Source organism: Felis catus, chromosome B2, assembly GCF_018350175.1.
Source record: "Felis catus isolate Fca126 chromosome B2, F.catus_Fca126_mat1.0, whole genome shotgun sequence".
In the NCBI taxonomy this organism is placed as follows: Eukaryota; Metazoa; Chordata; class Mammalia; order Carnivora; family Felidae; genus Felis; species Felis catus.
Window position 1 is genome coordinate 110,113,127 of NC_058372.1, and position 18,939 is coordinate 110,132,065.

Here is an 18,939-nt window from a genome sequence, read left to right on the forward strand (position 1 = left end):
TGCCCCTGCTGCATGCCTTTCCATGGTGGTCCCTCAACTGACGTGGACCCCCCCCCCCCCACCTCTGCCTCTTCTCCATCTGTGGTGGCCTTTTGACTCCAGGGTCAAATTGCCCAATGTTCTGCATTCATCTACCTTTCCCCTTCTTTCTAACTTGACCATTGCTCTTGGATCAGGTTTGTTTTTTTAGCTCTTTTTATCTACCAACTCTAAAGAGTTTTCTCCTTCTCTTATGCATGGGCCATAACTGTTAATAGGTGGCTTTTTGTCTTAGAGGTCTTGGTGCTGGGGATTGGCTAACAGCCATTATCAGTGTCCTTCCTATAAAAAATTTTAGGTACTTATGAAGTTATGTCCTTGGCAGATTTCTCCTGCTGGCTCATGATGCATGCCTAGAAATGTCTGAATCTTAAAAGAAAAAAGAAAGAAAAAGAAAAAAAAAGATTAATCCAGCTTAGTCCCTAGCTCTAATACCCCTGCTAAAAAAATATTGATTAAAACATACATTTTTTTGTTCATAGATATACACTTAGTATGTATATATTGTTGACCATCCCCAGAAAAAGGCCTGGAGATAGCCAAAAGGAATGTATAGAATGTTTTCTTTCTTTTTTTTTTAAAGAGTTTATTTATTTTGAGAGAGACAGAAAGAGAGCACAAGTGGGAGAGGGGCAGAGAGAGAGGGTGACAGAGGATCTGAAGCAGGCTCTGCGCTGACAGCAGAGAGCACTGTGTGGGGCTTGAACTCACAAATTGTGAGATCATGACCTGAGCTGAAGTCAGACGCTTTAACCTCCTGAGCCACTCAGGTACCCCTAGAATATTCTCTTCCCATAATAAAAGCAAAAGAGAGGCTTAGCCATTTTGTGTTAAATAAGAGTAACAAAACTGAACAAGTACAACCCTAAAGATAAAGAAATCAATCTTGTTGATTTCATGCTAGCCGGACTGTCATCTTTGCAGATTGTTAGAAAACTGTTTGTGAAGCAGTCAGTTCTGGAGAGAAAAATGGGCAACAAAACAAATAAACAACAAACAAAAGAGCAGAACAAACAGACACGCCTGTAAAGGGGAGGAAAGCACTAATTGTTAGTGATCAAAATACTAGTCTTTTATTGTTTGTAGAGTTTGCAAAACTCATTTTCTCATTAATTATTTATTGAGCACTTACCCCGTTTAGCCTGTGCCAGGCACTGTTGTGAGCACTGAGGATACAGAGCTGAAGGCACTTTGCAATTCTCCAGGGTTTGTGAACTGCCAGAATCTGAGGAGACCCTAAAGAGAGCCATATAAGGAGCGGCTGACATTTAGTAGTTTGGGGAGGTCCTGTGGATGACATGCTAACTTTCTTCAATTACGTGAGGAATATCATCTGTTCTATATGATTAAGAAGGAATAGGTTGAGTGGATGGGAATCAGAGGAAGACCTGTTTTTATTTAATCAAAGAAATAGCTACCTGAAATGGTAATAAGCTATTTCTGGTAATTGAAATGGTTTCAGAAGATTGGTACCATTAGGAAAGAATGTGGCACAAGGAATTCATTTATGGGATGGTAAGAGCCTGGGGACGGAGGGTTGGTAGTTAACTTCTTTTTTTAAAAAAAAATTTTTTTTTAACGTTTATTTATTTTTGAGACAGAGAGAGGCAGAGCATGAACAAGGGAGGGTCAGAGAGAGGGAGACACAGAATCTGAGACAGGCTCCAGGCTCTGAGCTGTCAGCACAAAGCCTGATGCGGGGCTTGAACTCACTGACCATGAGATCATGACCTGAGCCGAAGTTAGCCACTTAACCTACTGAGCCACCCAGGCGCCCCGGTAGTTAACTTCTCTCTGAGGATAAGAGTTCTATGATCTGTTATTGAAATCGTTGATACAGTAGGGGCTCCCCTGAAGACAATACAGTGAGAGACTCTATGGCTGCTTTGAAATCAGGCCCACCAGCTTTGCAATTAACTCCTAGACCTTGGCCAAATTTCCCATCTGCAAGCCCTCATTCCAACATCAGAGAAATGGGGATAGTAATAGCATATGTCTCCTAGGACTGCACTGAGAATTGAATAAAATGAGTATAAGTCAACAAATTAAAAATGTTTAGCCTGTAATAGGACAGTTGGTAACTGGTAGTGTTATAATGGGGACCTAGAGTCTTATCCTGGGAACACTTGGACTGCCTTAAACCATCCAGCAAGTAAAAATGATTCCCACTGTTGTAGAAAGTCCCTCTTGCCCTATCCTGGGATTTATAAAAACAAAATCTTTCTGAAATTTGCAGTGAGCAATAATAAGCACATACAACATTACAAAACACATTGGGTCAGTTCCATTTTGTTAGCATTTGCTTAGTATTTATCTCTTCTTAGAAGCTAGAAAGATTCCTTTTTTAGCTCAGTCTCTAGCTCTTTGAATTATGCTAAGGGACCTATATTGTCAACCTATGCCAGTTAAATCAAAAAGGATCTTGGACAATGTGCTATGACCTGTTCAAAGAGAGCCTGCTTATGCATGTTGGATGACTTTGAAAGTCGCTGGGGCTTTGTTTGTCACTAAGTACCTGTGTTGCAATCAGTTCCTGTGTTTCAGTCATGTAGTTGGTATCAACCATTGAATAGTTCGATTCAACCATAAGAAGGCCGGAGGAACTTCAGGTGGTTGCACTAGAGCCAGGTTATGCCAACAGGAACCAATAAAGCAATTAGTGATTGCCTGTAACACCAGCTCAGCAGACTGGTTGACTGCAGGTTATGCTTACCAGCTGCAATTAACAAGCCATTTCTATATGTTTACTTTTCCAGGCCTGGCTTTGATTAGCTCCGCCTTCTTTTGTTTCAGTAGTGCATGTTCTGTAATTTCTATATTGAGACATTTAAACAAGGCAGAGAATAAAATCAACAAAGAATAAAATCAACTCCTATCTCTCAGAATTATCATTTTATTTTATATTTGCTTCATCTTTCTTTTTAAAGAAATAAAAAGCTATAATTCATTAAACCTCCTTTCAGAAGCATCTATGTATTAGTGTCTATTGTTCCAATCCATTTTATACTTTTACTCACATATTTATGCAACCACGTCAATATTTAGTCCTGGTTTGTGTTTTTAAAATTTACAAAACTAACTTCACACTGCTTTTCACAACACTGTTTTTGACATCTTTGTAGTTACATATAATTCTATCTCTGTCCTCCCTGGTGAAATTTTTATTTTCCTTGATAAGACATCTGCTATTCATATCTAGTGGCCTCCCTTACTCCTAAATCAGGCTCATGGATGACAGGATGTTATTGCTGGATGAGTTAGGAGAAAGCATCATACTAACTTACGTCTTACTATGTTGTCAACACTGAGACCTTTTGAAAATGACAAAAACTAAGCTGGATGGGAAGTCAGGAAAATGTAAATAAACTAGGACTTTCCCAGGCAAATCACAATGAAGAATTAACTTGCAAATGAAAAACAAAACAAACAAAAAAATAAAAACAACAAAAAACAATGCTGTGAGAGGTGAAATGACTTTCTGGGTTACACAGCTGGTTAATGGAAGGCCTCGAAATACCCAGCCCAAATCTGAAACAATTGTGTGGGGTAAAATAGACAAAGCTTGCCAATCCATTGTTCTTTTCATCAGGTTGTTTGTTATGTTTAAAAAAGATAGAAGATAACGGATTTAGGGCCACTTCATCAGGAAAATGCCTGATATCCTGCCTTTAGAATAGCTGATTACACTATGGCTTTAATCCATCATGTTTTTCTATGATGGCTCAAGTAACCCTAATTATTGCTTCTTTCCACTGGATTAGCACTCTGTTCCTTTTGTCCCAATAGGTAGTGGAATGTGGCCAGGTAAATAAGGTTTCACTGGTGATCAGAGGTCATTTATTTTCCAGTTACTTGTCAGCTTTGCTTTGCCCTATAGTTTTCTTGTTAACAGCTGGCGAGTTAATGAACATGACATGTCTGTTTCTGCAAGGTTTGGGTGTGCCAAGATTGTGGAGGAGACAGAACTAACTCCCCAATTAGCCAAGGGTTTTCAGTTCCAACTAAGGTCTGCAGTTTCCTTTAAGCAGGCTTAATCTCAGGTGTTCTTCATAGTAAACTGGTACCAAATTAAATAATTTATAGTACATGGAGTTAGGACAAGTAATTCATTATTTCATTTTAAACTTCTAAACTAATATAGCTCCTTGGGTTAAAGGCTTGAAAATAGTTTTTAAATTTTACTTGTTTTAAATTTGTTTTTGTTTTTCCAAGATATTTTATACAATTATAAGATAAATAAAACCTATTAACTACCTGCTGGACATAAATTTAAGTACTAATGTACTCTATATAAGTTAAATGCCATTCTGAAAGTGAAGATTTATCATGTTTTAAGTATCAAGTTTCACCTGAGTAGATTCTTCATAAGATTATGGTAATTTGATTGTTTTACAAATAAGTTCAGCCTGAAAAATTCTCATTTACAGATGTTTGAGAACATATCCTATTTTTTATTAATTTAACATCAGTCTATTATACTGTCTTGTAAATAGCATAGAAACTATAACTATAGTCATAAAAAATAAAAAATCCATTGGTAGGGAAGTGCTTATGGTTGTTTTAAAACACAACCCTAAAAGGTCATGGGTATAACTTTTGAAAAGGTGAAATCATTGTCCAAAAGCTGCACAGGAGATGGTAATTATTATTTGTCTCAGATGACATATCTTCCCATTGTTGAAAGACTTCATGAATATTTTAGCCGCTGATTGTTATTAAAGTCTTCAGGGTATAACAGTTCCTTATGTGTGGGCATGGCTGCTGCAGGGTGGCTAAAAGGACAATATCCCTCAGGCATACCCACATTGCCTACCTATGAAGGCTCCTCTTTGGTTTAGTCTGGTTTGTGGGTTATATGCTATTTGTATATTATGTGGAACATGGCTCAACTGTGTGAGCTGACTGCCAAGGGGCCCCCTTGATTTATAATTATTCTATATGTTAGTTTGAAGAGTCTGTTCTTAGTACTTAAACACATATCATAGCTGAATCACATCACATCAATTGTAATTTCAGCAGTACTTTATAATATTCTTTGGCTGTTTTGTTTGTGGCAATGTACTAGCCCACCATATATGATTTCATGTTTCTCGGACACTAGGTAAACATTGAAACAACACAAAAGATTTGATGGAAAGATCACTAAACATCGGAAGTGAAATCTTTTGTTCGATACCTTGCTTTGCCGTGATCTAGCTGTGTAAGTCTTAGTAAGTCATTCAGAGAGAGAACATGTGCAGTGGATCAAATCCTTGGCTGCCAAATTTCAGTCCTGCTTGTGCCATTTATTAGCTGTTTGTTCTGGGACAAGTTACTTAACCTCTCTGTGTTTCAGGGTTCTCATCTATAAAATAGTACCTATCCTAGAGAGTTATTAAGAAGATTAAATTAATTGGTATTTATAAATTTCTTAATGCCTGTATGACTGTTTAGTACAATTTTCATGTGGTCAGACTTCACTGGGTTTGATTTCTATAAGAGTATCTCCAATTTGAAGATTGTATTATTCTAAGTTTTTGTTTCTTGCCTTTGTTTTCAACACATCTTTAACTCATTCAACTTGTACTATTGACAACATTGTTTCTACAGAGAGTATTAGTGGCTATGTGGTCTAATGTTGATCTTTTTTTTTTGTCATTTTTAAACTTTTAAAGATTTTATTTTTAGGTAATCTTTACACCTAATGTGGGGCTCGAACCCACAACCCTGAGATCAAGAGTGACACACTCCACCCACTGAGCCAGCCAGGTGCCCCTGTCATTTGCTTTAAATTAAAGCATAAGCTGAAGAATTGCTTTAAAATCTAGGCAAAATATCTATCCATCTCATAATTGTATAGACTGTGACAACCTCTATAACTTATTTTTTGTATTGTGTAGACATTTTGTTTACCTTCTAAGGGTTAATGTCACTTATTTCATTTTTTGTTTTCTGTCTTTATAAATGTGTTATTAGATAGCAAGCTATTTGGAAAGCTGAATTTGATGGTTGCTTTTCACCTCTGTAGTATTAGTGAAAATACTGTCAGGTTTCTTTAGTATAGATTTGTACATGGCTTCTATCTTTTTAAGCTTATCACACACACAACTCTTTGTTTAAAAAACGTGCAATCTCTTTTAATTAAGCTTGAAACCTGTTAAATTGAAATATTTTGTAGGGCACAGAGCAGCCTAACATCAGAATAAGAGCTTGTTGGTAGAGGGATGGATCAGTTTGTTTTTTAAAGACAGGACAGACATGCCTATCAGAGTGAAAGAAGCTAATTGGAATTTGTTTCAGTTGATGGGAGAAAGTCCAGTCGAGCTAGTGGGCTTCTTATCTAGGGAGGATGATGACAGCTACAGGAGGCTGTCCAGACAGGCAGGGGGTCGGAGTCCGGGAAGACCAGCAAGGTGCAGCAGATGGTGTCCCAGCAGGTGGGCGTGCCATGGTGACACAGAGTCTGGAAGCAGGCGATATCCAGGCAGATAAACAGAGAGGTCTGATCACAGATAGTGGGGCCCCAGGGTTAGGGCTGGGACTGGGGCCTGAAATTCAGGCCCTGGGAAAACTGGATTGACTAGTGCAGAGGCCCATTTTGGAGGCAGTGGAGTACCATCCAGGGCATTAAAGCAAAGACTCTGTTATGGGGCATGAGGGGTGGAGAGGGGAGGCCTCAGAGAAAAGAGAACTTGTGACATCCTCACTTTGAGAGTTGTGTGGCCTGGAGGGAAGCTGGCGTAGGGAGTCAGGCAGGTCTTTACAGATGCTGACTTTGATAGTGCTTAGTATAGACTCATGTGACTGTCTTTTGACAGTCTGAAAAACGTAAGCATGTTAATTACTAAACTGTCCTTTATTTCTAATGGGTTAGAAGGCAACTTTGACGTAATGAACCTTGCTATTTTTTTCTTTAAGGCTTGCAGTAACCTTCAGATCAGATTGAATTCCACACAGTTGAACCCACTCACATGGGCCTAAGTTAAGTAAAACATACAGTATAGAGGTGTTACTATTCCTTCCTCTCCTTGGATTTATCCTAAGGAAGTGGTCATGTACCAGAGAAGAGAGTATAAAGTGAGAGGATTAGCAAGTAGGTGGTTGTTTTTGGCTGCACTTACTTGAAATGGAAATGAAGATAGTGCAGAAGTTGCTGAAATTAATTTCCTTAAAATGACATGAAGTGTGAACTGGCCCTTTCCCCGCTAATCATCATTTAGGGGAATATCTAGCCAACTTATGTTACTTGAGAATGCTCCACGTCAAACCAGGACCTCTACCTCCAAGGACTAGAGAGAAAATTGAAAATTGAGTCTTTTGTCTGTGGCTTAACTTTTAACAGCTTTCTGTTAAAGTTTCCTATTCCTTACATTTTGAAGTAAATCTTAGGCTGATGTTCACTATTTTTGGTTAACGTGGCTATCGTGAATTTCCAAAGCTTCAATGATTGTTTCTCCAAGTACTGTTTTCAATAGAAGAAAATCCATGGTTCTTTCTAATAGATTTTCTTTATAATGGTGAATATTGTCTAGAGAAACTGTGCATTTATTTATCAAACAAGATTGCAAGTTGATTGCTAGGGGTAATCGTGAGTGGTGCCACACCCATTTCCACCCTTGGTTCTTGGACTCATGAATCCTATCTGTGGGAGACAGAGTATTATAAATTTGATGTTGATTTAGAGCATATATAGCCTCTTGGAGGATATTGCCAGAGCCCAGCCTGGTACTGCCACCTCACTAGCCCTGTGACTGAGTCTTCAAAGGCCATTCCACTGTTGTGTCATGCCATCTGCTTCAGGGTTTTGGAGAATATGGTATTACCAGTGAGTGAGCATTGCTGGTCTTCATTTGCTATGAACTCCTTGACCAGAAGCATTGTTACATGGAATATCATGACAACAGATAAAGCATTTTATAAATCCACGGATGGCAATTTGGGCAGAAATATTGCCCATAGGCAAAGACGCTCTATGTCCAAAATATCTCTTGTGGTAAGAAGAAAGCACTGCCCCTTCCACGATGGAAGCAGATAGCTAGCAGAGTGTCTGGGGAATGGTGCCATATTGGGAACTCAGTGTGTATCTGCTGCTGGCTGATTGAGCACTCAGCAGTGGCTATAGCCAAGTCAGCCTAGTGAGCGCAATCTCATGTTGCTGAGCCCATATATAATCTTCACCTCTGCTACCATGGCCACTGTTCATGAATCCATTGGGCAATGACAGCAGTGGCTAGGGAAAGAGGCACAATATCCACAAAAAGGGTCATTCTATCCATTTGATTATTAAAATCTTCCTCTGCTGGGGCAGCTTTTGGTTAACATACACATGGAACACAAATATCTTCACATTTGTTGCCCATTCAGAATGGTCTACTGACATAATCTCTTCCCCTAATTTCCTTATCATCAACTTTCTAATAATTTTTTTTTTCTAAATTGCTGACTATTCAGTCAGATCATTTGCCACAGCCTATGTACCAGGACAGTTTTATACCTCTGGCCATTTCTCTCTCTAAGCAATATAGACACCTAGCATCACTTTCAACGTTCTGCCTCCTGGGAGGATTTCCCTTCACCATTGCACTTCCAAGATCTATGAGAAAGGGAGCGTACCACTTTCAAGTGGTACCTGTATATCAGACAGAAACACCTGTAAACCAGGCCCAAAGTTTCTCTTCTACAATCAACTAGCTTTAGGAAACTCTTTTTGAGGCAGTAGGTGTGGATGGGTAGAGATTAGGTAATGTAGCAGGAGTAAGGGCCATTAGCATTTGGGTGACTTCACCCTGCAATTTATTTATACCTTCAGGGCCTGCTTGAACCTAATCTCATATATATCCCTTCCAGTTGATACTGGAGTGTTGCTATGCATGCCCAGCTTTATGACTTGCTGGGTCAGACAGCACCCAATTCATGATAAGAAGCTCAGGTCTCATGATAATTTGGTGGGCCATGGTTAGGTGTTCATTTTTTTCTAAGGCCCATAGTAAGCCGGAAGTTGTTTCTCAAAAGGAGAGTAGGTATCTGCAGAGGAAGGCAAAGCTTTCTTCCAAAAGCCTCAAGGTTTGCATTGTATTCACCAACAGGGCCTGCCAAATCTCCAAACAACATCTCTGCTTGCCACTGGTGCTTATAGGCTGGGAGAAAGATCAACAATATGAATTTTTGTCAGTACAGCAGGTTCTCAAAGGTAGTGGCCTCTCCTTCATTCAGAGGGTTCTGGGTATGTAAAGTAGGTTAAGATGAGGAATTGATTGAGAGGTTGTGACTCTATTTTAATGATTCAAGAGAGACTTCTGCTCACTAGTCCTAGAATTCTTAGGTTTGTACAGATCAAATAAGTGTTAAATTGCCCATCTATTTTCTAGAGACACCATGATCAAATACCCAATGCCATCAGTTTCTGTTTGCAAGTCAGGCTATTCTAATTATTGTTTTGGTTCTGCTGTCCATTATGGTAACCACATCTGCTTTGTCTTTGGTGATTAAGTGCTGCCACTTGGCCCTGGCATCCAATTTTCCTCATTGTATTTAGGGATGCCAGTTTAATGGCAGCAATTCCCACTGTAATTTCTGACCTACAAAGAGTGACCACAGATTTATTCAAGGAACCTGGGGATTCCCTCACAAATCTATTTCTCACATCATAATGACAGTTGTGTCCTTTTCACCCTGCTGGGGTAGGTAAGCATGTATACATAATAAGCCACTTTAACATTTATTCATTTCTTCTATACCAAGGCAGTCAGTTCTGGCTTTTTGATTTCATTTAATGTTGGTCCATGTTTTAACCAAACACGCGAATTGTTAGACCTTTTTCTAACCCTTGAACTAAAACATTGAATCCAGAATATCTGCTTAGTGATCTCATAGCAATAAATTCATTCTTCAGACAAGGGGTGGGGATCTGCCTCAAGGTGATCTGGGGACCCCCACCATTGAGTTTCCTGGGCGGTTGAGTTGTAAAATCTTTGGCCTGGGCACATTTGGCTTCCAACAAAATGAACTTTTTTCCCCACCAGGCAAGGCAGTTTTTCCCAATAATTGAGGTCTTGAGCCAAACCCCAGTAGGAGGACTGGGGCATTCTGTTCCATTAAAAGGTTTGTGGGGACCTAATTCTTTAGCCTTCCATGGCCACTGATCTCCTCATGTTGGTTCCCCCACATGCATAGCAAGAAGAGATCTTTAGAGGCTGGGCTATAGTCTCCGTCAGGGCTAGAAACAAGTTCCTTGAAGTGACTGAAATGAGAGGGGGCTACTTCTTATTTCTTTGTAGAAGGAGTGGAAGACTTGATGGGATGTGGTTGGATGGGCAGTAGTGACTTTTCTTGACATATAGCACAGTCCCTGGGTCTCTGCCTCGCCCATGGATCCAGATGCCAATTCGGTTGCCCCATTGCCATTTAGAATCTCCTGGGTTAATGATGGTAAAATTAACAGGGTTACAGGCCTTTTATTGACAACCTTACTTAGCAGCCCCCTTCTGAAGGAGTACTGCTGTGCTTTCTTTTTTCCAACTAGTAGCCCATGAAACATAGCTCCAGCTGGGTCATAAAAACTCAGATGTATAGACACATAAAATGTTTTCCTCACACATGTATTTGTCACTGAGTCAGTATTCCTGCTCCTAATCTAAGCTGCTGCATAGTATATCAAGAGTCCTTGGGCCCTCTATGACAAGTGCCTGCTTTTTTCATATGACAGATGCCTCTGGGCCAATACCTATAACTGCACATTCATCAAACAGCATTGACACCAGTCATTTTGGGTTAGTAATTTGTGTCTGGCTGACCAAGCTCCCCCCACTACCCTTGGTAGGATCAGACTTCTAACCCGTCTTACTGGGGGAGTGTTGTGGGTCAAAGCAAGTGTATTGACTCTGCTGTTGGCAAATAGAATAGGTGGTATTATTGTGTCTGCAGGTCCCCAGGACTTTTCCTTGGCATGAGAAGTAGGTATAGTATAGTAAGGCCCAAGTGACTCCCTGGCCTAACCTGGTTATGTGAATACATGGGTCACATGATAAGGAATCTAGGTATACAGAAAAATTTTTTTATGTTTATTTATTTCTTGAGAGAGAGAGAGAGAGAGAGAGAGAGAGAGAATGCAAGCATATGAGCAACAAAGGGGCAGAGAGAGAGGGAGATAGAAAATCCCAAGTAGGCTCCATGCTGTCAGCACAGAGCCCCAAGTGAGGCTCCATCTCATGAATCATGAGATAATGATCTGAGCCAAAATCAAGAGTGAGAGGCTTAACTAACTGAGCCATCCAGGTGCTCCGAGTTAAATTTTCTAAACTGTGGTTTCTTCATAAAGAAAAATGGAGATAATTCAGAATATTATGTTGGAATAAGATCATGTGTATGAAAAGTGCACGGTACAGAGTAGGTGCTTAACAAGATATATTTTTCTTGTTGCCACCTCTCTACTTTCTGAACATAAAAATGTGTACACAAATAACATTTAAGGTGGAGGTAAGAGTTGTCATTCTAGACATTTCCTCCAGTCTTTCCACTGTGCCTCCATAGTTCATATTCTAAAGGCAAACTCGTAATAATTACCATTTACCTCTAGAATATCATTTGTATTAATAGATGTTTATTGAAATTCTACTATGCTCAGTGTAGCTAACCAAGGCTAAGGTTGTATATTTTAAGGTATAAAAATACCAACTGGCATTATTGTGTGATTGTAGATTTTAAGAATGTAACCTACATTTTCGTATTCTAGCCTCAAACTCTAAAAACAAACGTAAGCCTTATTCCTAATCATTAGTTGTTAAATTTTTCTGTATTGATTTACTCATAACCTGATGGAATATATTACGTTACTTTTTAAAAAAAATTTATACTCTTTCACAGTTTTAGTATTGGGAAGAGAAATTTTGACATCTAAATATTTTAGATTCATTTTCCTCACGTACAAAAAGAATATAGCTCCTGTTAGTTTACTTTTTTGTTTATGCTGCTAATATGGTCAGAATTTAAATAACTGTTAGTCTCCATGTTTCCTTTCCTGCATTCCACTCAGGAATTTTAAATTCTTATATATAAGTACCATGTATTTGATAAAGATATGCTGATGGCCTACCGGGACCTAAGGACATGCAACAAAAGTGGAAATGGTAGCTGCCTTCATGGTGGAGGTAATAGTCTGGCAGAGAAGACAGACAAACAAACATGCAAATAATACAACTACTAATTGTGATGAAAATTATGGGAAAAATGTAAATCACTAGAGAAAACAGACAATAATTATATTGCTAAAAAAAGCAACTTAATTTTTAAAAAGTTAGCCTGTATAAAAAAGTTCTTAGGAACACAGTCATTTTGGGTTTGATTCTGTCTATAAAACACTAAAAAAGAAACAATTATTTATGTTCTGTCCAGCTATAGGGCTTTGAAACTTAGAAACCTAAGAAGGTGCTTATTTTAGTATTTTTTTTCTACCCCTGATGGTAATTTGTCTTTCATGGTATTGTGAGGTTTGTTTGCCCAGATATGTAATATTCTTAGATTTTTTTTCTTGCTAACTAGGAATCTTCAGATTTAACATCTGCAAATGTTTATACCTAAAAACAACAGTTGGTTATTGAGCTATTGTGTGTGCCAGTAGAATCTGACCAGGGTAATGTTTATCTCCATTAAATAACAGATCTGAGAGGCACCTGGGTGGCTCAGTCGGTTAAGTATCCGACTTCAGCTCAGGTCACGATCTCGCGGTCCATGAGTTCGAGCCCCGCGTCAGGCTCTGGGCTAATGGCTCAGAGCCTGGAGCCTGCTTCCGATTCTGTGTCTCCCTCTCTCTCTGCCCCTCCCCCACTCATGCTCTGTCTCTCTCAGTCTCAAAAATAAATAAACGTTAAAAAAAAATTAAAAAAAAATAACAGATCTGGTAAATCTGTTATTTAAAACACTATCTTGTTGTAGCCATTATATTATCAAATTTTGTAATGATTTTTTAAAATTTAGTGTTTATTTTTGAGAAAGAGAGAGAGTGCGAGTGGGGGATAGGCAGAGAGGGACACACAGAATCTGAAGCAGGCTCTAGGCTCTGAGCTGTCAGCACAGAGCCCAATGCAGGGCTCAAACCCACAAACCATGAGATCATGACCTGAGCTGAAGACAGACACTCAACCGACTGAGCCACCAAGGTGCTCCTATATCATCAAATTTTAAATGCTCTTTTAAAGAATGAAAATAATAGCATAAACCTCATTTTTATTTTAGGTACACTGAACGCTAAGACCTTAAACATATTCCTAAATAATTGGAAAGAAGCAATTTATAGGGAATTAGATGAAATTCGTTTACTTAGATTTTTAAATGTAGTGCTTGAATTTGAGAAAAATACATTTGCGTAGCTATTGTGGTAAAGAATCACTCCAATAACATCAAGAAAACCTTTTTAGCCACATTGACTTATCAGTGTTGAGATTTGTCCCCATGCGTACATATCACCTGGCTGGTTCTCATTCTTCTGATCCTGGCCTCATAACACAGCAGGACCTCAGAGCTAGAGCTTTAAACATACAGCCAGCCAAGAGGAGACCAGCTGGGAGGAGGTAAAGGGGAAAGGAGGTGGAGGGAGGAGCCACGACTCTCCAGAATAGAAGAGAAGAGAAATGAGGGCATCCCTAAATTGTAGATGTGATACTGAGGGTGCAGAGGCAGAACTGGCATGTAGGTAAAAGTACATCATTTTATTAGTGAAGACAAGGTCACCGGTGATCCCCATATTTGCTCCATGGTGCAGTTGGTATGTTTGCCATGGGCAGCTCTACCAAGTTTGCCTTAGAGTGCTGTCTCTGATCTCCCCATCTAATTTAGATTGTCCTTGACTTCTCATTTTCCCCTTCATAGCCCCACTCAGAACTGTGAATTAGTAGGATATTGCCTTTCTTATTTACTACTTTACTCACCTCTAGGTTTTAGTTGTTCAATACATTGTTAAATGAATGAATGACAAAGCTTTCAAGTGGTTGCTCTCAGCTTCTCCCTTTATCCACTAGAACTCGAGTCTAAATTGCTCTTGGTGATTTCATCATTTGAAGTTCTCATGAACATCACCAAGATGTTTGGAAATGTTAGTTTGTTTTTTGTTTTGTATTGTTTTTTCTTCAGAGTGATTATTCAGTTGGCTATTCATCCTAACTTAGTATCACCATTTATATTAATATTGTTACTTTTAATGACACCAATGACTGATGTTAAGATGATACTTTGGAGCTAATTAAGGTTTGTTTTGAGGGTAATTTGTAGACTTGGTAATGAGGGGAATTTATAAGTGAATGATTACATAAGTATTTGGATTGTCTCTTGTTTTGGGCATATCTGCATGTTGCTTTCTTCTTCCTCACAGTTAAGCAGGAGCTTCTTGGGATCTTACATTGATGTTTTCAGCAAACTGCATTGATATTTATTGAGCTTTTTTCAGCTGTGTGTGTCTAAGCCTTAAAGATTAGGGAGTAATTCAGTTTAAACACTGACTTTCAGCTACATCTCAACATACTCAAACCACCAATAAAAGTTCTCTCGATTCAGTCTCATGGAAGCAGGAATCTGCAGCTCTTGCTAGAGCAATTAAGGGATGTAACTAAAGATAAGGGGTTTATCAAATATTAGATATGTGGTGATGCATATGATAACCCTAAAGAAATACTAATTCTCTGCTGTTGTCCTGAATCTCTAGATTAAATTCTTTACATCATGTTGATTAGGATATTCATTAAATTTACTAGTCTTTCATGCAAATTTCAAGGAAAAAACTGCCTAGAACCTTAGTTCCAGAATTAAGAATAATTAGAAATGTTATGTAATTTTAATCTTCTGGAGGGCCCCCTAAAATATTTTTGGAAGAGGTTAGTTTTATGCTAGTTCTGAAGTAATTAGTAGGAAATATTGGATATAACTTATATTTGCAGAAGTGGTTTGGGTGAAGTCATTTATATTATACTTTGACAACACCTGGACATATGGGCTCTGGGTAAGTTGCTATATAATTATGATAATTGAATAGTCCTTAGTAAATGATGAGTCAGATTTGATTTACAAATTCAGAAAAGTAATTATGTATATATATTTATTTATATAATTTATATATTTATATAATTATAATATAATCAATATAATTATAATACGTAATTATTGTTATATATAAGTTATATGCATATATATAAATTTTGGGGTACATATATTACAGAGTAGGAAACGTATTAGCTTAGGTTGCTGAGTCTTTTAAGATTATGACTTACATATTATCCCTTGAGGTGCAACAAATCCAATTGCCTGACTTTGAGCTTTTCACTAATTGCCTTCATTCATCTATACACTCATTTGCTCTTTTTTTCAAATTTGCAGTTATTGCTCTCATGATGGGGTAATGTGCACATTACTATAGAAGTTTAACAAGGTTAGAATTCAAGCTTGATTTTTCCTTAGTTGTAGGGACCCTCTGTGTGGAACTCTTTCTCAATTATGGCCAGAGGAGAGCCTCATGTTGTTGGCAACAGCAGATCTGCCTCCAGACCATTGCTGGCTGCTATATCTTTTTACCTTAAATCTGAACCAGGGGTCACTGATGGTTCTGAAGGAAACATGGGTCTCTTCAATAGGGAAGTTCTCAGCATTCATTCTTTCCCTTTCCCTGTATACAATAAAGATTGTATTGTTAGCTCAGAAAATGTGTGAAATTAATGAGATATTTTTACGAATAGATTTGGTCAGCTTTGAATGTGATAAAACATGAAAAATGCAGTATCACAAGCATAAGGCACTAATATTACTAAAAACGAGTGGAAGAGTTTATATTCCATGGAAGGTGGAGTGAAAATTAGGTTACCACCAATGGATTTCTTGTCCAGGAAATACTCTGGGTCCACTATGGAAGAATTCTAATAATATGCTGTGCCCCTTATGTCTTTATTGCTTTGATGCATCATTGAAATCTGTGAAGCTCATAGAGAAGAGTCTGCTTTTTGGGACCAGGTTCAGGCATGGGACAATTCTAGTTTGCCAAAGTTCTGGGAAAGTTTTTATCCCCAGAAGATGAGAAGTACTAATAATTTGGTAAGTGTGTTTGGATTAGACAGAAAATCTGAGGTTGAATCTTGACCCTGGCACTAACTAGCTTGTGGCTTGGGCAACCTCTCCTAGCCTCAGTTTTCTAATCAATGAAATAAGGATAATCAAATCATATTTATCTTTAAAATGTTAGGCACACTATGATAATAATTCATATTATTTATGTAGCATATTTTAGTTGCCAGGTAGAAGTTACTTTTATTATATGTTTATGCCTTAACCAGAGTCCAACCAAAAACGAACTTGGAACAAAGTATGGAAGGACTGTAACTATACTTTGTTTCTTTGGCTTATGACTCAAAAAAGACCATAATAAAAATAAGCCTAATAATTGAGGGAAAACCAGGATAACAGACTCTATGTGCTTATCTATAAATTGATTATTTTAGTATCTGATCTATAAGAATGTTGTTAATGTTGTCAAACTTGCTCAATGGGCAAACTTGGAGATTTACTTAGCCTTCTAAACTTAGCCTCATGTAGGGGTGCCTGGGTGACTCAATCCGTTAAGCATCTGACTTCAGCTCAGGTCATGATCTCACAGTTCATGAGTTCAAGCCCCACATCAGGCTGTGTGCTGACAGCTCAGAGCCCGGAACCTGCTTCAAATTATGTGTCTCCTTCTCTCTCTGCCCCTTCCCCACTCATTCTCTCTCCCTCTCTGTCTCTCTCTCTCTGTCTCTCTCTCTCAAAAATAAACATTAGCAATCCCTATCAAAATAACACCAACATTCTTCACAGAGCTAGAACAAACAATCCTAAAATTTGTATGGAATCAGAAAAGATCCCAAATAGCCAAAGAAGTCTTGAAAAAGAAAACCAAAGCTGGAGGCATCACAATCCCGGACTTCAAGCTATACTACAAAGCTGTAACCATCAAGACCGTATGTTACTGACACAAGAACAGACAATCAGATCAATGGAACAGAATAGAGAACCCAGAAATGGACCCACAAACGTATGGCCAACTATTCTTGGACAAAGAAGGAAAGAATATCCAATGGACAAAAGACAGTCTCTTCAGCAAATGGTGCTGGGAAAACTAGGCAGTGCCATGCAGGAAAATGAACCTGGACCACTTTCTTACACCATACATAAAAGTAAACTCAAAATGGATGAAAGACCTAAACATAAGACAGGAAGCCATCAAAATCCTAGAGGATAAAGCAGGCAAAAACCTCTTTGACCTCAGAGTCAGCCAGAGCAACTTCTTACTCAACACATCTCTGGAGGCAAGGGAAACAAAAGCAAGAATGAGTTATTGGTACCTCATCAAAATGAAGAGCTTCTGCACAGTATAGGAAACAATCATCAAAACTAAAAGGCAACCGACAGAATGGGAGAAGATATTTGCAAATGACATATCAGATAAAAGGTTAGTATCCAAAATCTATAAAGAACTTATCAAACTCAACACCCAAAAAACAAATAATTCACAGAAGAACTGTGCAAAAGACATGAATAGACACTTCTCCAAAGAAGACAGCCCTAGATGGCTAGCAGACGCATGAAAAAATGTTTAAGACCACTCATCATCAGGGAAATACAAATCAAAACCACAGTGAGATACCACCTCACACCTGTAAGAATGGCTAACATTAACAACTCAGGCAACAACAGATGTTGGCGAGGATGTGGAGAAAGAGGATCTCTTTTGCACTGCTGGTGGGAATGCAAACTGGTGCAGCCACTCTGGAAAACAGGATGGAGTTTCCTCAAAAAATTAAAAATAGAACTACCTTACGACCCAAAAATTGCACTACTAGGTATTTATCCAAGGAATACAGGTGTGCTGTTTTGAAGGGGCATATGCACCGCAATGTTTATAGCAGCACTATTGACAATAGCCTAAGTATGGAGAGAGCCCAAATGTCCATCGATGGATGAATGGATAAAGAAGGTGTGGTATGTATATTCAATGGAGTATTACTCGGTGATCAAGAAGAATGAAATCTTGCCATTTGCAACTACATGGATGGAACTAGAAGGTATTAGGCTAAGGGAAATTGGTCAGTCAGAGAAAGACAAATATCATATGACTTCACTCATATGAGGACCTTAAGATACAAAACAGATGAAAATAAGAGAAGAGAAGCAAAACTAATATAGAAACAGAGGAGGGGACAAAACATAAAAGACTTAAATATAGAGAACAAATAGAGGGTTGCTAGAGGGGTTGTGGGAGGGGGGATGGGCTAAATGGGAAAAGGGCATCTTGAATCTACTCTTGAAATCATTGTTGCACAACTAACTTGGATGTAAATTTAAAAATTAATTAATTAAAATAAATTTTAAAAACTTGAGAAAATATTAAAAAAACAATAAAAAAATAAACTTGGCCTCATGTATAAAATGGAGATGACAGTAGTTCATCCCCAGTGGGGCTGTTTGAAGATGAAAGCAACAAAATAGAGTTTCACATCATTCCTGGTACATTCAAAGCACTGGGTAATGTTAGATGTTTATATTAACAATGATATTTATTTAGTATTCATTTGACAGTTATTTTTTTGAGAGAGAGAGTGTGTGAGCAAGGGAGAAGGTCAGAGGGAGGGAGAGAGAGAGAGAGAGAGAGAGAGAGAAAGAGAGAGAGAGAGAATCTTCAGCAGGCTCTATGCTCAGCACAGAGCCTGATGCTGGGCTCCATCCCACAGCCCTGGCATCATACCTGAGCTAAAGTCAAGAGTCGGATACTCAACCAAGTGAGCTACCCAGGAGCCCCTTGACAAATTTTTTTTCACTTTATTTTCTTTTTTCTTTTTAGAGAGAGAGTGAGCCAGGGTAGAGGGAGCAAGAGATGGAGAGAAAGAGAGAGAGAGAGAGAGAGAGAGAGAGGCA

At 38.5% G+C, this 18,939-nt stretch overlaps 1 protein-coding gene across 10 annotated transcripts in view; it reads left to right on the plus strand.

Annotated features, from left to right (window-relative positions):
- PKIB (cAMP-dependent protein kinase inhibitor beta) overlaps positions 1-18,939 on the plus strand; it is a 177,433-nt gene that overhangs the window by 98,098 nt on the left and 60,396 nt on the right. Inside the window, exon 4 of one of the 10 annotated variants that reach the window (XM_045057974.1) lies at positions 9,105-11,115. The exons of the other annotated variants lie outside the window; for them this stretch is intronic. Coding sequence (XP_044913909.1) covers positions 9,105-9,154 — 50 coding nt within the window. The 3' untranslated portion in view covers positions 9,155-11,115. Of the gene's footprint in view, positions 1-9,104; positions 11,116-18,939 lie in introns of those variants that run through there. 10 annotated transcript variants of the gene reach the window in all.